This window comes from Lytechinus pictus, chromosome 19 (genome assembly GCF_037042905.1).
Source record: "Lytechinus pictus isolate F3 Inbred chromosome 19, Lp3.0, whole genome shotgun sequence".
NCBI classification, from domain to species: domain Eukaryota; kingdom Metazoa; phylum Echinodermata; class Echinoidea; order Temnopleuroida; family Toxopneustidae; genus Lytechinus; species Lytechinus pictus.
The window spans coordinates 13,618,521-13,641,286 of NC_087263.1; the positions used below are offsets into that span (position 1 = coordinate 13,618,521).

Genomic DNA, 22,766 nt, shown 5'->3' on the forward strand with positions numbered 1-22,766 from the left:
CGAAATTTTTTGACCGCGTTGCTAGCTGACTTTTTACTTTCAAGTCTCGCGCAACTTTTGAGACCAAAATTGTGACCCCCGGGTACGTGGTTCTGAAATTACGCAACATTTCGTAAGTGCATGCAGACCCAAAATTACTGAAAGACGTGAATTTACAAGTATTCAACTGAACCCTAAGACTGGGGGGGGGGGGGGTGGGGTTGATTAAGCTCTCCCCTTGACATTTTTCGTGATAAATCTGCCGCTCGAATTTTTTTTACCGCGTTGCTAGCTGACTTTTTACTTTCAAGTCTCGCGCAACTTTTGAGACCAAAATTTTGACCCCCGGGTACGTGGTTCTGAAATTACGCAACAATCCGTAAGTGCATGCAGACCCAAAATTACTGAAAGACGTGAATTTGCAAGTATTCACCTGAACCCTAAGACTGGGGGGGCGGATTCAGCTCTCTCCTTGACATTTTTCGTGATAAATCAGCCGCTCGAAATTTTTTGACCGCGTTGCTAGCTGACTTTTTTACTTTCAAATCTCGCGCAACTTTTGAGACAAAAATTGTGACCCCCGGGTACGTGGTTATGAAATTACGCAACATTTCGTAAGTGCATGCAGACCCAAAATTACTGAAAGACGTGAATTTGTGTACAAATCTAAAGCAAATAGTGTTTTAGCCAAAATTCATAAAATGCATCATTATTTTTCCTTTTACTGCTTAAAATAAATTCATTTTATCTTGTTTATGGTCAAAATAAAGTCCCCGAAAATTTTCATTGAAAAAACAATTAAAAACAAGAAGTTGAAAAATAAATAAATAAATAACAAAACAATAGAACATGAGAAAATAAATGTGATGATGAATTTTTTTTAATCAGATGCCTATCTAGAGTATGTAAAACAACAAGTGGAATGCTTCTGGCGGTTATTCAAATTCGCGCGGAAATTTTGAACAAGTTAAACATTTCCCCACGAATTGAAAAATCGTTGGTCGTCTGTTTGAATTCGCATCTCTTATTTAGTCTGCCGTAATCGTTCGTTTATCGTTTGTGTGTTATTGTCGCGCATAGTCCCTAATCGCGCTTTTTGCCAAAGTGGACTGATCTCGAAAGAACCCTTAACGAAGCAACACGATGACACAAACGTAAAAAAAAACGCCAGATCTATTCCCTCGTCTTGGTTTCTAATCGCACGCCAAATCAAGCAATTGCTCATTGTTCGTTCGTCGTATTGGGTTATATCAACCCTTCGCTTGCCTTCGGCAGCAATTTACTAAAAGAGGTGAACCAAGAAATCGATATCCTTTAATGTCATATCTATCCTTCTCTTACCGTTCGTTGATAACATTTGACATTAGTTACTGATCGCATGATTTGACGGAAATTTTATTTGCATTCGTTGAATTCGCGTGCATTTCGTGCATTTTTCCCATTCGTCTCCCTTCGTCCGCCTACATTCAGTCGGGTGCGAGGGGGCTTTAAATTCGGCTAGATTCTGGCCACCTTTGGCTCGATTGCTGCCACTCTTCGGGTTGGCATACGGCTTTATGCGGAACAGCCAATATTAATTCGGCTCAATTCTTTGGGATTCTGCTCTGATTCGGAACGTATTCCAGACCCAATCGTCTCTAATTCAGGGAGCTCCCCGAATCAGAGACGAATAGGTTCCGAACCCTTCGAATTCATCTGAATCAGGCCATATTCGGGCAGAATCAGTACAGCTTTATTAGGGAAAATTTGGTTCTCGAGTAACTGTGGTCTAGTGGTTAAGGCACCGGCGTTCAAAGCTGGGGGCCCGGGTTCGATTCTCAGCAGAGACATTTTTTCGGCATCACCAATTTTTCCAAAGGGCAGATAGCTCTGGGGAACCTTGATTTAAGCCACGCCTACCATTGTTCTCTTCATCCATTTCTTCACAATATATATATATATATATGTGTAAGGGTGTGTGTGTGTGTGTGTCAATATGGATTTCTTAATACCCATACTTTTATTCCGATTCTCATTATTACCTTCTTTACAAAAATACATTTTGAAGTCAAAATCATTACACCTGACTCATTTGATTCTTAATACCCAAACTTTTATTTGGTTTTCATTATTACAATCGTTACAAAAATAGAATTGTCGACTGAGTACGCTATGACTCTACTTTGACTAACCTACTAATGGACAAAATAAAATATAATACGCTAAATACGTATTATTCAAGCCAATCTGTTTGATTATAAAAAGCGAAAATTGATTTACATAACATATAACAATGTTCGATATTATACCTTAACGTTAAATAAAAATTGTCATTAACACAAAGAGTCATTTTCCGGTAATATTCAGAAAGATGGGCGACTAATGATAAAATTTCTTGGAAAAATATTGCATGGTGATATTCTAGAGGACCTTGTCTTTGCTGAGAACATAAAAAAAAAAAATTCATTTCATATCCCAAAACCATTTTTTCGGCGCACCTTTGCTCACTCCTGGCTCACTGTGCGCCGATGGAAAAGCGGCGCTTAATAATCTCGCTCTGCTATACAGGCGAGACTCACTAGAAAGCATCGCTTGTTGATATGGGTTTCCTGCAATGTATGACTGATTAAAATATGTAGAATTAAAATTGTAATTAACAAGGTTCAAATGATGACAATAAAAAAACAAAGAATAACAAATGGGTCGAGATTTTAAAGCTTTTTTGTGCTTATTCACTATCTAAAGGGTAGTTTCGTTCGTGTAACTATGGTAAAAATACCACCCCTCTCGTGATTATACATATGCTTCATTTTTAGCATTCGTTTTCTTTTACGATTCATCTTCAGCAACACCACCAACATTTCATTTTTTTTCTTCAAATAAACATTCATTTTCAGGGACCTGGCAACGGAGGATTATCTATCGTTACTGGGGTTGCTTTGACAATGCTCAGCACCCCCAGTAACGATATAATAATCCTCCGTGGACAGGGCCCTGTTCATTTCTTCCTATTTCAACAAATGCATTTTTTCAATGTTATTTAGACAAAAATAATTTATTACAATAGAGTACACATACGTAACAAATTTGTTAACAAAAGGCGGAGTGATTCCAAAAAATTAGATTCCATAATTACAAAGTAATTAGTACTAAACAAATATAATTTCCATTTATGGACAATGAATAAATACTTATACTTAAAGTTATACAATGTTTATCATTTGAGCACCTTACGGAAGACATAGGCCTAAATTTAGTACTGTTCAAAATAAACGCTAAAACCATTAACATATCTACAAAAGTTTAATTGTGCACTCGAAACATGGAACGTGGATGTGTGTGTGTGTGGGGGGGGGGGGTTGCACGCCCAATTGGAATGTCCTATGTTTACATTAACAATAATATATACTTCTCATTTTACAATCATGTAAAACTGAAATTTTCCTGTTCAATTTCGACCATTCACTCATTTATACCAAAGCATTTGATTTTTGGTTGTAATGTGAACATGACCTGTTTGTTCGTCGGTCAAATCTTAAATAGGTAAACTCCTCTTATAAGTATTTCATATTGTTGCGTCATTTCACTATACATGATAAAGATGTACCCGCTTTAAGGGCATTCATAACTGTAAATTATGGCAACCATAATTGTGTGTGTGTGTTGAGGGTGGGAGGTTCAAAAGAACAAAAGTTAATTCCTATGAGTTATACAGTTAGCCCGGTGTTTTGCTATTATCAGCACATAACCCCCCCCCCCCTCTCTCACACACATGCGCGCGCACACACACGCCTAGTTAAAAACTGTCCAAATTATTGGTCTGTATCGACAGGGCGTTGCGTCTGCTCCGAAAGGATTATCATCGACTATCGCATGAGGTGTAAATGTGCCTAATTCGCGGTTATATACACTATATTCACTTATCGTGTATCGTTGAAGATGTGGAGTAAGTGATGTCTTTGGAGCCCGGTCAGAAGTACGTGTCCAGTGTTCCATTGAATCCTTTACGCTGTTCGCTCCTTTTCGTGGCGCCATGTTGGTAGGGCCCATTTGTTAAGTAACCATGGTAACCACCGGTTCGGTTTCCGTACGAGAACCCATTGTCGTCTACCGCGTAGTGATACTTGAAGCCGGGAGATGCGTCGTCTTCCATGCCAGAATATAATCCCATCTCAAGCTTGGCGTTCACTTCGTGCAAGAACCGAGGGTCGGTGTGCGCCGGGAACACGGGGCCGACACTCCTGCTTCGCCTCCGGCCTGCCTTTTCAGAAATGCGACGCTGAAAGGTTTGATAGATAAAGGCCCACTGTTGTCATGGTGCGTTATCATATTACCAATCGACACAATTATCCAGTATTTATATTCACAGCATAATAATACAAAATTACAAGATAAACGATAGTCACGTCAGGCGCACAATAAAGACAATTCCTCAGTTGTCTAAGGAAATTGAAAATCTATAAAAGTCTTGTTTATATTAACCATTTTATACATAATATACCTTCATAAATTTATGCTGTCGTTTTCCAAGGATTAAAAGTTGTCTTGCTTAGATAGCTGTTACCAACATTTTATATTATCCAGAAATTATGTCAGGAACAGGTGAACTTCCTCGAATGGCTTTATGTCACCTAAGGCAGTAGGAAAGCTATGTAATTTGCAGACCATTGCCAAAATCGGCCGTGGTCCGCGTCCTTGAATTGGTTGAATTCACGATTTCTTCTTTTCTATCATTGTTCCTGTTTGTCGCCATCTATATCGTAAAATCGTATAGATTCTGCAATTGTCCCATTGGACCATCGACCCCCCCTCCTGGATATAGCTCGTTGCATGCTGCCGCACACACGACCTTGACGCTACAAGATAATTACTCCATGACACAACTGACAGCAAATGTAGGCCATACCATCATATAAGAAACAACACACACAGGTACACGCAAGAGAAAGAGTGTGAAATTTCTTGCGCGCTTGTCCTTTTAGAGAACTTTTCAGTTTCATGTGCCCCCCCCCCCCATCGCCTGTCGCTCTATCCGGTTTTTTTATATCTTTATATCAATGCTCAAGACCTGTGCGCAAATTTGTTCAGTGTATTTCAGTGGTAAGGACGTCCTTATAATGTAGCGTCGTATGTGGAAATGGCATACAGCAAAGATTGAAATTTTCATTTAAAAAAAATGCTTACACACATATATGAGGTAATACTACGGCAAAGATACATACACGCATGGCCGCTTCTTCTTGGAAACTCTGTAATCATCCATCAAGACCTACCTGTGAAAGAGTATTCTCCATCGGGTATCTTCGCGGTCTAGGACGTCCATTACCCCCTGTTGGCCGTCTGAAGTAGCCCGGTATTCCATAAGAATAAGCACCATTCGTTTGCCTCATCTCCCATCTCTTCCGGCGGACAGCGAAGCAAACGAAACACGTGGCAACGAAAAGGAAAATGGTCAGGATGGCGATTATGGGGAGGCTGATAATGAGCACTGTGGCAGTGTCCGGTGTGTTTGTTGAGACCATATCTTGTCTTTGAAGATAAAAACGTATATATACACATGGACCTATTAGAGATGGACTCGCATCGGATAGTTTATGAACTCACTAACATGTGACCGTCATTGTGCTCTAACATTCTCTTCATATTTTTCTACTTTCATCCTACCGTGTCCCGCCTTCAATAAGGCCATGAGCTGAAAGAAGCAGTTCGTGATTAGACATTGATATTGCACAAACTGTGTGGCGCAGAAGATGATAAATCACTTAAATCCTGGAAACTCGATGTGCAATTCTGGTTTACCTTTAGCAATATTAGTTCCATGTATTTTATTTGGGAAAATGTATGTACAGTACATTTTAAGATAGAGGTAATATTGTGATTTGTAGCCTCTTATTTATAATCCTATTTTTCAGTCAAATTTTCATCATAATATCCCAGAGATACATGGCTCATATCCAATACAGAGACATCAACTCTTAATGTTATTGAGGTCATTATGTGCGTGCAGAAATGTGTGGATCAAATAATAAAATATTTTATATAGCAAAATCGTCTGCTTCAAATCTAAAGCATGTTGGCAGCCGTTCGATGACGATCCCTATACATGCATATCAATAATCAACTAGATGGTAGAGAGGTCTCGCTCCGCGCCATACGACGTATTCAAGGACACAGTAAATGTATTGCTAAATGTCCTTTATGACAAAGGTCAACCAAGAGGTCTTTGTCGTAATTTGTTTTGTTTTTTCTTTGTCGAAAATTGGTGAATCAAAACAGCAGTTGGACTCTGAACAAACGATGTATTTGCAATTTTTCGTCAGCACCGAAACTTACAACGGAAGTGCTGTTCCTATTCATTAAGTTTCGCAAAGCCCTCCCAGCTATTAATTGTCATTTGTCGGGCATTTTCAATATATTTACTGCGTTCTTTTATTCGTTATGCGTCGTTGTGTGAAAACTCTCTACTGTCCCAAATACACACAGGAAACTCACATGCAGCGGACTTCTGCAGAGGTGTCGTCGACCCTCTCGCATGTAGATCCATCAATACATGGATTTCCCAGGGAACAGGGATTGGTCAGTAGATCAAGGCCTGTGGGTAAAAAAATATTTTAAGGATGAAACAAATTACTGCGTGTTTATTATGGAAGATGGGATAGCCGGGGCTGTGGAATATGTATATTTTCTTATTGATAAGGTCATTACGTGTGTGTGGACATTTGCAACTTTGATTATAACAAATTCTATAACACAGAGATCGTCTGGTTCTTAATTTTGCTGCCCTAAATCTGACGCATATAGATTGAAAGGCATATTCAGCCAACGAGGCCAACAATAACCAAGTCCAAGAAAATAAATAATAAAAAACGTATTGGTAGACGCTATTGTTTAAACGGCTGCGTGTCCTTAAAGAGTACCGAAGTGATGACGTCACAAAAACTTTTATTTTTGCATTTTAGCATTTTTGATACCATATCTTGGTAGAGCATGATGAAATACCCCCACTGCGAAAATTTGTTGCAATCGGTCAATGGGGGGCTGAGATATCACCTCATGAATACATAATTAGCCCCATTGAAGTCAACGTATCATGGGCCTGGTGGGTGTTTCATAAAGCTGTTCGTAAATTAAGAGCGACTTTAAGAACAACTGGTGATCCTTTCTTGTGGAAAATTGTATATTCATTGGCAATAGTTAAGCGCGTAAGAAAGGTTCACCAGTCGTTCTTGAAGTCGCTCTCAACTTACGAACAGCTTTATGAGACGGCACCCTTGTTCTATAAATTAGGAACAGGGCCAAATACATTGACTTTAATTGGGCTAATTACGTATTCATGAGGTCATATCTCAGGACCCCATGGACCGATTCGCACCTAATTTTGTTAGTGGAGGTATTTTATCATGCTCCACCAAGATATGGTATCAAAAATGCTGAAATACGAATTTGAAAATTGATGACGTCACACGTCGTTACTCTATCAAAAGAAGGCTCGCGCGTTAATTATCTATTTCTAATCGGTCCATTGTGAGATATGACTTCCCCATTCTGCTAACAAGAATTCTTATCATGAGGCAAAACCAAATTAAAACTTACTCTGAATGATAATCCCGGAATCCTCAATAGCAGATATCAGGAATGGTATCAACTGTTGAATTGTTACGTCACCATTAAATGTAACATCGAGTCTGATCCTTGCTGTAATAAAACCAATGACGTCATCATTTGCCGAAATTGCAGTTCCGTTTACACTGATAACTTCTGGTAGGCTTTCCAAAGCTTTCACAATCTGTTATGGTAACGAAAAAATAATTAGTGATAATAGTAAGTGGTCAGTCTGCTAGGCAGGTAGAAATGCATGCAGCACAGTGCCTATATGAGTTTAATACATGAGCCCTCTAATTCTGATTGATAAAGCATATTCCAATATTTGTAATTATTGTGCGAGAGAAATAACAGAAGTGTTGAATCTTTGAGTGAAATCAGGCCCAACCAATAAACCATAAAGTTTTCTTCAGGTACTGAACCCATTGTAGTCAAGCTAGTAGAAATCGCCCCTACTCAAAGTGAAGTTTTATGCTGTTATATGGCACTTGCATGATTTTGGGGTCCCTCATTAACACGGTTCGATCTTGCCTATTCGTGACAACGCAGACATGAACTGCGTCAATGTTCCATAACATGATAGTATACAAATAATGAATGGTTATGAGTGAAATGGACATAATACTTCATAAGGAATTCATTTTCCCATACTTACCCTGTCCTGTAGGCTTTGAACGGCTGATGAACCAGTAGGAATAGCTGCACGTTTTCTAACACCGTTTTCACCCATGAAATCACCCAACATTGATGCTTAAAAAAAAAGAAATGGAACTTACAAGCCTTGTTTAAAGAAGTGGTGTTGTTTAAAAATGGAAACCAACTTTTATCATGTCTACATGTATACAGTGCGTATCAAAAAAAGTTTACACTTTGAAAAAATCCTGTAAAATTATACATTTGTAATATCCTGAAGATTTTTCCACATTTTAACATTGGTACAGATCCATTTAAGCAAATGACGATATAACTATCGAAAAATATTTTCGCTTGAGTGAGCACCACTTACTTTTGAAAATTTAGTGAAAAATGATTTGCGCAGAACTTTGAATTAGTTATGCAAATAAAAGTAGACCTTAATCATGAAGAAATTATGGAATTTAGCTAGTAAAATTGATTTAAAGATAACTTTTACATTTTTAAACTTATTTCCTTGCCCAAAACACTTGCGCCCCACCCCACTCCCCCACACACCGAGGCCATCGAGACGATATTTGCTTTACACTGAGCTGTGATTTACATGAAATGGCTTAGGCTTGATTTTAATTTTGTTAATCATTGTCAAGCTTGGGAAAAGTGTGGTTAGAAACAAGTATTAAATGTAAACCCACTTTAAATGATAAAAACTCAGTGAAAAAATGCTGGAGATGTCTGATATAAACTTTTGTTCAGATTCAGTTATGTCCTCAGATCCAGCAGGCACAAAAAGGGTAAAGGTTGTGCCTACTAAATGTTGAAATTTCAATTTGGGTGGCAAAATTGTTACAAAATGCTTGAATGTATCCGTTTTATTTCAATTGACTAAACGTGCGAGGGAAATGTATGATAAATGTTTCGCAGGGTAAGTTTGATTTGGCCCGTTCCCCTTGACACAGCGTGAAAACGAGCATTTCTGCGCAAACAGATTTCTGCGAGCTTTACAAAAATGGACAGTGCTCACTCAAGTGTAAAATTCTGTCAAAACTTTTACTTTCATTGGATAGATGGGACCCAAACCCAAGATTATATGTGAAAATATTACCCACATGTTGTATATTTTTGAATTTCCAGGGCTTTTTCAAAGTGTAAACTTTTTTGATACGCACTGTATATGGATTTACAAGCCCTTTTAAAACACGTTCGACCTCTCAAAATTCTCAATCGTTAAATGATAATGAAAATCCTGTCTTCATGCAAAATATGTAAATTTATGTAATTTAGCAGTAATTTTGCATGAATCTATGTGTCAATAGGTATTAATTAGTAAAATGGAATAAAAAGAAGCAACAGTTTTGAATACCTCTATCAGCCCAAAAGCTTCAATTTTCCCAGCAACACATGCTATTTAAAATCCTGTTTCCATGCAAAAGTATGTTAATTTATGTAAATCAACAATAATTCATATATGAACGTTTAAATCGTATACACTTAAGATCATTAAAGTCAAAAGATTTAAACGATAATTTAGTACGAATTCGAAAATCTAGCAGCAGTATGTAAAACAAAAATTCTTAATTGTCGACATAATTTTGATCGTGTCGATGCTGATCGCCTCCATGGTTCCTGTTCTTGATTGAAACTAATACAAATGCCATTGAAATGAATATTGGGTCACAATAACTTTTTCTGTATAATGTTTCCCTCGTCCGTTTAATTTATTTCAACTTGAAAATTATGATCACGTCATGCAAAGGTTATTCACGGACCCCAAAAGAAATTTCCGCCGTATAAGTCGCATTTACTACGGAGACACGTATCTCTGTATATACAACGCATCGATTTCTTTGAAAATGCAGTTCAAATCACAACGGAGAGCTGAGAGGCTTTTGTCGAAAGTCGGTGGACTGGGGCAGCAGATCATCCAGAGATTTACACCGGACGAACAATTGCAAATATGTCGTTGTCCAGAGCCAAGAGATTCAGATGCTTACCCGGTCCACCAATTTTCAACAAAAGCCCCTCAGCTCTCCATTGTGATTTGGCTTGCATTTTCAAAGGAAATCGGCGCGTTGTAGAGAGTTTCTCCGTAGCAAATGCGAAAAGTCGCTATTTATACGTTGGAAGTTTATTTGAGGGTCTGTGTACAACCTTTCCATGCGTAGTCAATGATCATTGGAGTATACTGCTTTCTCTAACATGACAGTTGATGTCATCAGGTGCTGACATGGCTTGTAAAAATGCCTCTGGGATGTAACCAACTTTTGCCGATTGTAAAACGCTAATACAATGTTGGTATGTAGTAAAACTAGGTTTCAGTATTTCTTTGTCGCAATAATATAACAATCAATTTAGGAAGAAAACAATTGATAAGGGGATAAACATGTACATAACATAACTTTGAAACCGCCTTTATATCTAAAAAATTATTTAAACTTTTACAACAAAACAGTGAGAGAATGTAGCTCATATGATACAATGAAAGAATCATGAATGCATAAAGTGAATACATTATAAAGTAACATTATTACCTCAAATTGGAAAAGTGCATTGATTTGTGCGCATATGGAAAACCTGTGTGCATCTGCTCGACAGGCTTTGCACCGTTCGCTACACTATGTGAATTTTGCCTCAAAATTAAAAAAAATCATAAACGTATGAATATTTTTACTTTTGTCGTTTTTGAACAGATTCCTTTTATGATATTTATGATCGAAAAAGTTTCTCCGACAAAGTTCATCGAAAAAACCAATTGAAAATAAACTGCTCGAAAAATAATAAAATACATAGAAAATTAATTATGTTTTGAGAATTCAGTAATTGAAGAAATTCACACCAGATCTATACTACAAGAGCCGATCGAGAAATGCAGCACGTCAGCAATTCAATATCTCTCTCTTAAAAAAAGCAGCAAATAACCGATTAGGCATACTGACACATAGGGTGTTGAGACAAACTGACCTTCTTTTTCTGATACTTTCAATGCCATTGCATCATTCTAACGATATGTAGGTTTTGATAAAAGCAGAAAAAATATTGGGAAATGTTTGATGAAAATTCGTTAAAAATAAAAATTTAAATTGTTGAAGTTTTTGTGGTGTCACAGGCGAACCGGCCCTTTCGTTTATAATTATTTTGAAGGGATTTTATTCGTTCGGGGGCTATTTCCTCAGACACATCATTGTATACTCTTCATGAAAAATATTTCATATTCATCATGTTCCAATAAAAATATAGAATTCGTATTTCACGATGTATGGGGAAGCTGCTCGAACATGACATCATCAACCAAAAAAAAAGAAGAAATTTTACGTTTCGTTTATTCTCTGATATATTTCTACGAAGCCTACAGCAGTGTTCTTTTTATTATTATTATACAACCAATTATTGTATGGGTGAACTTTCCTTTATTCAAATTGAGCTGTGTCTGATTTAACGAAAAACTTACCTTTTGGGGGGCAATTCGAGTCATTTGTAGAACACTCTGAAAAGGAAATAAAGAGTGGTACAATGTTTTATCATTGAAATCCAAATAAGTCAACAGTAAAAAATAAATTAAGTTGGAGGCTTATTTAGCTCCCATGGACATTTCGCGATAAATCACGATAAACCGAGAAAAATTACCAAAAGCTCTCCCAGCATTTCTCTCCCAGAAATGCATGTTTCTCATTTTGACCCTTGCATTGGAGAAACAGGTTTGTAGACCAAATATGTGACACCACTGGATTCCGTTTGTGTTTTTCGATTTGTACCTGCACGCCGGACCAAAATTTGCCCATAAACCATGTTTTCATATAGACGGGTCAATATATGGTTTGACCCGGAACAAATTGCAACAAATTATTTTTCAACGGTTTCTTGTACTATTTGACCTCAGGAATAACATACTAAAAATCTACCAAAATCCGCATATGGGAAAGTAGTTATTTTTAAGATGGCGTCCAAGTTGCCGCCATTCACTGAAAATGGATATAACTCACTCATTATCCACCCTAGAATCCTATTTTGGTTCATATTCCATGGTTTATATTCCATGGTCCAGTGGGTAAACGAATGTATTGATACAAGTTAGAGTGAATATTAGCACACCATGGTACCAGGAAATTCCAAGATGGCGCCCAAAATGGCTGACGGAGGCTAAAAACCCCAAAATTCATATATTACTTACTTAAGTGGCTTTAATTTTGTTTGTATTCAATGGTTTTGATGGTAAAGTAGTACATGTACATCAGGACGAGTTATAAAGACAGCCAGTGGTCTGCATGGTGTGTCCAAAAATCCAAGATGGCTTCCAAAAATTGAGTTTAAAATAGATGTTAATACTTAAAATGGCCATAGCTCATATAATATTCACCTGGAAGATATGATTTCGGTATCTAGACCATGCTTTCAATTGTCAAATAATACATTGGGACAAGTTACAGGGACAGTCAGAGGTCCAGTATGTTAAAAAATCTAAGATGGCTTCCAATAATGGATTTAAAAAATGCTGTTTCTACTTTAAAAAACAACAACATAGTTTGTTCAATATCTGGGAATATGATTTTTTTGCCTATACCGTGGTTAAATGGGTCAAATAATACATTGGGATAAGTTACAAGGACGATGGGTGGTCAAGTGTGTCCAAAGGTCCACAGTGGCTTAAAAAATAGTATAAATTAGCCGCTGGTATTTGCAAATGGATATAGCTTATATAATATCCATCAAGGGTATATGATTTCATGTCTTTACCAAGGTTTTAAAAGTCAGAAAATTAGTTACAAGGACAGTCAGTGGTCCAGTATGTCGAAATTTCAAGATGGCTTTAAAAAAATCGGAGTCTAAAATGACTGATGTTACTTTAAAATTTGACATAGTTCATTTAAAATCCACCAAGGAGATATGATTTCGGTGTCCACACAATGGTTTCATGGTTCAAATAATACGTTTGGACTGGTTACATGAATATGCAGTTGTCCAGTTTGCCTAAAAATCCAAGAGGGTTTTTTAAAAAGGCATCTAAAACGACTTATATCACTCAATAATGGTCAGAGTTCTACAATATCTATCTGTAAGAAGTGATGTTGGTGTTTAAATTTTGGAATAAGGGTCAAATGATACATTCGGACAAGTTAAAAGGATGGTTAGTATTCCATTTTGTATAAAAAAATCCATGGCGGATTCAAAAATTTCATCGAAATGGGTGCTGTTACCAATTCATGAAACAATATGATAATTTATCCCAATGCATTTAAGTGTAGGCACCAAGATTAATTCTCACAAATGGATATTGTATGAACTGTGTCAATTTTTAAGTAACAACAGTCACTTTAAAACCCATTTTTACAGCCAACTTGGATTTTAAGGCTAAATGGATAACTGCATATCATGGTAACCAGTCCCAAAGTATTTTCTTACCCTTGAAACCCTAGTGTAGATACCAAAATAATATCCCCAATGTGTATTTGTAATGTTTTATATCCAATTTTAAGTAACAACAGTCATTTAAGCCATCTTTAATTTTCGGACATACCTGACATCTGACTGTCCTTTCAATTTAACCCAATGTATTACTTGACCCTTTAAACTCTAGTGTAGACAGTAATATCATACCTCCGAGGTGTATTTCTGATAAACTATGTATAATTTTAAGTAACAACAGTCAAGTTAAACCCCATTTTTGAAGTCATCTTGGATTTTTTAAACATACAAACAACTGACTGTCTTGTAACTTACCCTAGTGTATTAATCGACCCTTTAAACCATGGTTTACACACCGAACTCATATTCCCCAGAGAGGTATTGAACAAACTATGTCCTTTTCTAAGGAACATCAGACATTTTTTTTACTCCATTTTTGGAAGCCATCTTGGAAATTTGGACATACTAGATAACTGACTGTCTTTGTAGCTTGTCCTAATATATGATATGACCCTTAAAACCATAGTTTAGACACCGAAATCAAATCACAGGCGGATATAAAATGAGCTATGCCACTTTTAAGTATCAGCAGCCAATTTAGAATCAATTTTTGGAAGCCATATTGGATTTTTGGTCATACCAGATCACTGACTGTCCTTAAAACTTGTCCTAATGAATTATTTTGACACTTGAAACCAGTGGTTTAGACACCAAAATCGCATTTCCCAGGCCGATATGAAATAAGCTATGTCAGCTTTATGTAACAGCAGTCAATTTAGAATAAATTTTTGGAAACCAACTTAGATTTTTTGACATACCAGGCCACTGACTGTCCCTGAAACTTGCTCTAAAGTATTAATTGACCCTTGAAACCAGTGGTTTAGATACCAAAATCACATCTCCCAGGCCGATATGAAATGAGCTATGTCCGCTTTAAGAATAACCAGCCTATCTTTAAGATCAATTTTGGAAGCCATCTTTGATTTGTGGACATATCAGATCACTGACTGTCCTTGTAAGTTGCTCTAAAGTATAAATTGACCCTTGAAACCAGTAGTTTAGTTATTAATGTCACATCTCCCAGGCTAAAATGAAATGAGTTATGTCAGCTTTAAATATTAGCAGCCATTTCAGAATCAATCTTTGGAACCAATCACGGATTTTTGCTCATACCAGACCACCGACTTTCCTTGTGACTTGTCCCAATGTAATATTTGACCCATTTAACCATGGCATAGACACAAAAATCATATTTCTGGATATTGAACAAACTATGTCGATTTTTTAAAGTAGCAACAACAATTTTAGACTCCATTTTTGGAAGCCATTTTGGATTTTTGAACATACTGGACCACTCCATGTCATTATAACTTGTCCCAATCTCTTATTTGACCATTGAAAACATGGTATAGACACCAAAAGTCATTATATCCCAGGCGGATATGAAATGAACTATGTCCATTTTAATTATCAACAGCCATTTTAAACTCCATTTTTGGAAGCCATCTTGGATTTTTGGACACACCAGACCACTGGCTGTCCTTGTAACTTGTTCCAATGTACTACTTCACCCTAAAAACCATAGAATAAAAACCAAATTAAAGCCACTTCGATGAATTGTGGATTTTCAGTCTACGGCAGCCATTTTGGGCGCCATCTTGGATTTGGCAGGTATACTGGAGGGGTTATAATTCACTTTAGCCTGTATCAACAATTGTTTCTACCCCTAGACCATGGATTATGAACCGAAATAGGATTCTAGGGTGGATAATGAGTCAGTTGTATCCATTTTCAGTGAATGGCGGCAATCTTGGTAGATTTTTAGTATGTAATTCCTGAGGTCAAATAGTACAAAAAACCGGTGAAAAATCATTTGTTGCAATTTGTTCCGGATAAGGGTATTTTTGGTCGTAAATTGACCCGTCTGATATGACAGGTGACTATGGACAGTGACTATCTCTATGCCCTATATCTAAAAAATTGTATTGAGATCTGCATCGCCCTTACTCCCATGCAAACAAGAGTGGTCAAAATCAAAGCCGTAAATACTTATCTTCATGGCATGTATGCCTACTCTTTACCAACTAGCAATAGGTTTGCACCCCTTGTCACAGATACATCTGATGTACATGTAGTACAGGAGGAAGGAAAGGTTAGCCAGCGACGAATGGAAAATGATTGCCCTGGAGCAATAAAAGGTAATCCTTCCTTATCACCAGGTCAGACGTCTTACAAGAAATCTTCCATTCGTACAACTGCAAGCCATGTGCAGCATGCCTCTGTCAGGCAATACGAAGAGAGACATAAGCATTCACCGACCAAACATAGGCCTTGCCTCCCACCACCCTCATGGCTGTCAAGAGAAAATGAGCCTATGACAGTCTCAAGTCGTACATTTTACCCAAAGAATGGCGCTCAAGCACCCAATGGTAACAAATTGCGAGTGAGTTCTCTTTCATTACAAGATAATTTCCCACCATATCCAGTATATTCAGACGTCCACCAGGAAACCATTGACCATCCTGACATACAGTCACCGAGATTTATAGCAGCCAATCTCAACCTTGCACCTTCGAATGAAAGAATACTCCTTATTAATTGTTACATTCCGAGCGGCACCTCATCTGCTGATCTCACAGAGTACCAGGTCTGTCTAGCAACCATCACGCACTTACCAGACACTTATGTGTACCAGGCAAACAATCTAACCCCTGTAGTGATTGCTGGAGATTTTAATGCTGACACAGTACATCAGAACAATTAAAAGACACTGGGATATCTAATGTCTTTTATGAACTCTCCTGTTTGCCTGAGTACCACAGAGGATCACTGTACATCTGAACAACTTACCTTTCAATCGGATGGTGGAAGAAGAGGTCAAACATTGATGGATTCCTGATACCTTTATTTGCGCTATCACGATTTGGAGTTGTATCTTTAAAGGAGGATGATCCTTTGAACATATCCGACCACTTTCCAGTCACCTTCACATGGGATCCTAGTACTCCTCAGACCTCTCTTGAGGAGAAAAAGAAGTGGCCAAGCTCTTCCCCTCACAAACCAGAAAAAGTTGCCAGAATAAAAATAAAATGGGATCAAGTTGATCACAATACTCTCCAGGAACTCTACACGGTACCTATAGAAGAGATAGCAATGGATCTATTTACCAACACTATGACAGTGAAATTCTTGGTAAGGAGGCTGAATCAATCCTGTTGTCTCTCTCCCAAGCGATGCTTCAGCAGTCAAAATATCTCACTCACAGTAAACCTTGCCAAAAACGTCTTGGTAAAGCAGAATGGTCAACGCAAGATGCTGAAGCATGTTCCGAAGCAAACCATGCATGGAAACGCTGGAAAGACAATGGAAAGCCCATTGGAGTAATTCTGCATTATTTCTACCTCCTTTTGAAGAAAGTATTCAGACAGAGGTTGAGACAGGCATGTGCCGTAGATCATAGGCTCCTGTCCAGCATCGAATCTGCATCAACGGGAAATTCCAGGTTCTTCTACCAGCTGATTAAGAGGCAAAGAACCAACAACACAAAACGACAAACAAAAGTGATTGAGAACCAAGGCTACACATACGAGAAAGGAGATGTAGCCGCTGGTTGGAAGTGCTGCTTCACAGATTTGGATCAACCTGCATCGAATGCCGAAATCTCTCAGATAACAATTAATGATCAATTTGAACTGAATGACGTTGTCCCAATGCTACAGGAATCAGCCCTTATTACCTCATGAGCTTGATGTAGCCATCACCAGCCTCAAGAAAGGGAAAGCTAGTGGACCTGGCGATATCTTTCCAGAACACATCCAATATCATGGTGTAACTGCAAGGAGTTTTCAACTCCTTCTTGGTATCGTCATTCACCCCTCAAGTCTGAAGAATTGACGTGTCCTTCCTCTACACAAAGGGAAAGGCCAAAGTGTGAAAGACCCAAGAAACTATCGTAGAATAACTCTGACTTATACTTTGTGCAAATTGATTGAACTTGCCCTTAAACCAAGGATCCAGCGTTCCCTTGAAAAAAAAAAATATTCCAGATGAACTTCAGTTTTGTTTCCAAAAACATCACTCCTGCATCCTGACCTCATGTTGTCTCGAACTCATAATTGAACTTAATTCTGCAAAGAAAATCCACACTTATGTTACATGTACACTCCTAGATGCTGAGAAATCTTTTGATAAAGTTTGGCATAAGCTAGGGGCCACAAACATTCATCCTGTACATATTAATAGGATCCACTCTCTGTACAAACTTCTTCAGAGTCAAGTCCTTTTGTATGATGTAGCAAGTGAGCCCTTCCCAATTCGTCAAGGAGTAAGGCAAGGGGGAGTTTGATCTCCACTCCTCTACATTACATTCATTGATGCACTCATCAAGCATCTACGTAGCAGGAATCTTGGCTGTAATCTACTAGGTCGATATTCTGGTCTTCTAGTCCTTGCTGGTGATGTAGCCCTTCTAAGTAATTCACCAAGTGAACTACAATCTATGCTTGATGTCACAAACAGCTATACAAACGAATGGAAATACAGAATCAATCCATCCAAAAGCTGCATCATTGCCTTCAACATTGGTAAACATACCTCACGGCAATATGCCTGGCATCTGGTAGAGGACCTAGTGCAAACTGCACAAATGCATCCTCATTTTGTCATTACAAAAGCTACATGTAGCACAAGGAGAGATATAACTGAGGACATGATTGCCAAAGGACTGAAAACCTTTTATTCTATCACTGCAGCTGGTGCATATACAGGTGGCATCCTACCACAACACTGTGCAGCATTATGGAGAGTGTACTGTGTCACCCGCATGCTCTATGGAGCAGCAGTCATTAACTTTACAAAGGGTATGCCAAAGAGACTCGACCAGTCACAGCTTCAACTGTTCAAGCAGATTCTTGGCCTACCAAAGTCTGCAGCTGATGAATCGGTACACCTTCTGACTGGACTAATACCTATCAGCGCGCAAGTGGATGTTGTGAAGCTTCAGTTGATAGGAAAGTTGCTTGTCCTCCCTCACGAACGCTTCGAATATCGCACCTTTCTTCATGCCCTCTCCAAGCAAACGGTCACAATCAGAGCCTGCCAAACCATCCTTTTGAAATATAACCAACCAGACCTTCACTCACTTACACTGGACCCGATTCCTTACTTCCAATGGAAGAAAACAGTAAAAACGGCAGTAAACAACGTGATCATACTTGATACCTTGGAGGCGATCCAAGCAAAGAAAACGCTCTCATTCTGGACCTCCAACAACATTCGGAACCCCTACCACCTGTATCCCCGCTGTGGCAGCTCGAGATTTCTCAGGCAAGCAGTAATTGTTAGAGCAAAGCTACTAAGCCAGACATATCCAGTGCAAACAAGGCTTGTAAAATTAGAGAAGACCACAATAGTCAAATGCCGGCTCTGCAAGAAAGAAACAGAAGACATTGTCCATTTTACAGCATCATGTATTCACCTAGACACTCACAAACAAGAATTCTGCAATAAGTAAACGCCTGCCAGATGAAATTTACTCCCTCTATGATACAACCAAAGGAGATGCACTCACAACAGCGGTGTTACTCCCATGCTCTCTTTACCTCACCTCCCAACTATATGTTGAGCTTATTTTGCTTACATTGACTTTCCTTTATAAACTCCATATTAGCCGTATTACAGCTCTTTCCTCTCTGTAACCATTAACTGCTGATGGACATTCTTTAAGCAGCACCCTGCTGTTGATCTCCGATATAACCGGAGGAAGAAGAAGTTGACGCCGCCGCCGCCGTCGGAAAAGCGGGGCCGATAGTCTCAATCTGCTATGCAGGTTAAACAAAAATCAAATTTATGTTTAATTGTAGGCAACAATCCAGAAATGTATGATAATCATGCTGGTACCATTCCATAATAATTAGGTTAAATCATTTCTTCTGTCCTAATAATATCGCCTTCAATTTTGGACGAAACATGAGTGAAAAAAGACTTACATACATTCACTCTGAAACTGCATTTATAAACAAAATAACTTGAATTTTCACATCGAGTATTCAGAGAAAATGTAGATTATAATTATGATACAATGAAAGAATTATGAAATCACAAAATGAATTCATAAAATAACATAACTATCTCATTTTGTAAAAGTACATTGTTTTGTGCGACAGATTAATGCGTCCGTTTTATTTTTATTTTATACATACATACATAACAGGTACTTATATAGCGCGTTACCAAAATATGATAAAAGCGCTTTACAATAAATAACTAATAATAATAATGAAATTACATTAAAAAGCGATTAAAAATATATCTACGGGGACGGGTGCCTGACCTTAATGCCCTGTTCACCCGCAGTTTAAGGAACTTGCCCAGAAGGCAATCCGGCAGGTTCATAACTCACAAGGGCTCTAAAAACACCAGGCCTAAGCTAAACCCTAACAAAAACCAACTTACGAAAGAGAACTAAACATGAATATTCAAACTAATAGTTACACAAAAATTATCATATAAGAAGAAAAAATTCAACGAGCAAATAAATGTGTTTTAAGCAGAGATTTTAAAATTTTGAACTTGTCAGCAGATCTTAGTGTTACAGGCAGTTTATTCCATAATTTGGGCACAAAATTAGCAAATGCTTTATCACCATATGAACTAAAACTTCTTCTGCGTGTAAGGAGGTATTGGCCAGCATGTGATCTAAGAAATATAGTATTATTGCCCATATGAATATAATTACTGATTATGTCTGATAGATAACCAGGAGCTTCCCCCATACGTGCTTTAAAAACAAGAGCAAGAATCCTGAAAACAATGCGTTCAGAGTTTGGAAGCCAATGCAACTGCTGTAATAATGGTAAAGTATGTTCCCTACGATTTACCTTAAAAATTAGTCTAGCTGATCTATTTTGAATGGTCTGCAATTTTTAATGACTTTAACAGTAATGCCGTATAGGAGTGAATTACAGCTGTCTAGACGTAAGAGAGCAAGTGATCTAACTACATGATTACGCGTATTTTCATCGATATAGCGACGTATGCTTCCAATATTGTGCAGATTAAAATTCAAGGAGCGTGCAAGAGGGCAAACATGATTTGACATAATCATGTTATTATCAAAATAGACACCAAGATTATTATTGAATTATTTGTGTACCACAAACATCCAAGGAAACATTATTAAGATAATTCATATTATGGGTAGAAGCTGCTATAAAGAACTCTGTTTTTTCTTCATTCAGCTTCAGTTTATTGACAGTCATCCATGATTTTAATTATCTAATACATTCTTGAAGCTTATGCAATGCAATGACATTGTCATCAGGTATTTTTTAATCGAATTCAATATAAATTTGAGCGTCATTTGCATAGATATGGTATTTTAGGTTGTAACTCTCGATTATTTTACCAAGTGGATATGTATAGTGTGTAACATTCCTGGGCCAACCACAGATCCTTGTGGCACACCAAACTCTAAGGTATGTTTATTTCCATGAATTCCAAAACAATGTGTGAGTCTTTTGTCATTAATATCAAAATCAATCCTGTCAAAAGCGGCACTAAGATCTAAACAATTACAAATACAGCTTTGCGGTTATCCAAAGCACACAGAATGTCATTTTTAACTCTCAGTAGAAGAGCAGTTTCAGTGCCATGTTGTGGTTTGTATGCGGACTGATATGGATCCAGTAATTTATTGTCTGACATGTATGAGTGTGTAATTGAGACATTGCAAACTTTTCCATAATTTTTTTAAAGGATTTGAGATTGAAAACTGGTCTATAATTATTTAAGTGATTCATATCAAGAGATGCTTTTTAATGACAGGTGTAATAATCGCTTGTTTTAAAGATACAGGGAACTCACGAAAAGTGAGAGATAAATTAATTATAGCTGTTAGTGGTGGAATTATAGGTGATATACAGCGTGTCTCTAAAAAAAGTAAACCCAACTTCAATGGCAAATTTTCAGAAAACTAAAAAATATTTACACATTATTTTTTCATGGTTAGATAGTCCAATAAGTCCTCTGTCCAATTATATCACTTAGGTTATCTAACTCTTATGCATGACTGAGCATGATTCAACTTAGTGAACTGGTGTCAAATCATCACTGTGGCAAGTTATTTCTTGTTATTTTCATGCATTCAAGGCCTATTTAAAGTTAAATGTTTGTCACATGTTAGGCCTATGATTAAATCATCACTGTGGCAAGTTATTTATTGCTATTGTCACGCATTCAAGGCCTATTGTAAGTTAAATTTTGGTCACATGTTAGGCCTATAATTTCATAACAACTTCAGCAAAGGTTGTTCCTAACACAGGCACACTTCACATGCTTTCCAAACATGGTACAATTGACAATTGAGCAGAGAGTATTCCTGGTAACTCAATACCAGGAAACAAGAAGTTTCGTGGAAGTTCAAGAGGCTTTTCGGGTGCAGTTCCCCGAGAGGCAGCCTCCAACAAAAGGGCCATCTGGTACAATGTGAGAAAGTATGCTGATCACGGAACCACTGAGTTTAACTTCAAATAGGCCTTGAATGCATGAAAATAACAAGAAATAACTTGCCATAGTGATGATATGACCCCAGTTCACTAAGTTGAATCATGCTCAGTCATGCATGAGAGTTAGATAACCTAATAAGACTTATTAATAAGACTTATTGGACTAGCTAACCATGACAAATAATGTGTAAATATTTTTTAGTTTTCTGAAAATTTGCCGTTGAAGATGGGTTGACTTTTTTAGAGACACACTGTACATTGTGTTTCAAGAGCCATGTTGGAATAACCTCAAGCGAACATGATTTATTTGGAAGTTTGCAGATAATTTTTCTAACATTTTCCTCTGACACAAGTTTGAATTTTGTCATGACTGCATCCTCATTTAGAGTATCAACATTAACTTGAGTGTGTGAGTCGAACTCTAAATTTTGACCACCAATTCACTGTCCAATCTTTGCAATTTTATCGTGAAAAAATGTCAGCAAAAGAGTTGCTCAATTTATCATAATCGTCACAAACAGGTAAGACTTTCTTCCCTTTATTAAGCTATTCAAAATTTTAAACATGGTCTTACTGTCAGCAGTTGTTAATTTAGTCTTGTAGAAAGTCTCCTTAGTACTAATTATTAGCTTGTTTACTTTGATATGTTGTTTTTTATAAGTCTTACGA

General features: G+C 37.5%; 1 protein-coding gene across 1 annotated transcript; it reads right to left on the reverse strand.

Moving 5' to 3' along the window:
• Positions 1 to 2,058: 2,058 nt before the first annotated feature.
• LOC129282467 (uncharacterized) lies at positions 2,059 to 11,672 on the reverse strand. The gene is made up of 6 exons (XM_054918363.2): positions 11,642 to 11,672; positions 8,216 to 8,310; positions 7,552 to 7,744; positions 6,451 to 6,550; positions 5,232 to 5,487; positions 2,059 to 4,237 (listed from the first exon to the last, which is right to left on the reverse strand). The coding sequence occupies exons 2-6, from the start codon at positions 8,303 to 8,305 to the stop codon at positions 3,929 to 3,931; spliced, it is 948 nt and encodes a 315-aa protein (XP_054774338.2). The 5' UTR covers positions 8,306 to 8,310; positions 11,642 to 11,672; the 3' UTR covers positions 2,059 to 3,928.
• Between the last annotated feature and the right edge of the window lie 11,094 nt (positions 11,673 to 22,766).

What these genes read in the sequence shown, in the direction of transcription:
- LOC129282467 (XM_054918363.2), bottom strand. Translation starts at nt 8,305, where the DNA reads ATGTTGGGTGATTTCATGGGTGAAAACGGTGTTAGAAAACGTGCAGCT. An exon ending in TTCCGGGATTATCATTCAGA is followed by an intron (nt 6,551 to 7,551) that starts GTAAGTTTTAAT and finishes TTTTACCCACAG; the next exon opens with GCCTTGATCTACTGACCAAT. An exon ending in TCTGCAGAAGTCCGCTGCAT is followed by an intron (nt 5,488 to 6,450) that starts GTGAGTTTCCTG and finishes TTATCTTCAAAG; the next exon opens with ACAAGATATGGTCTCAACAA.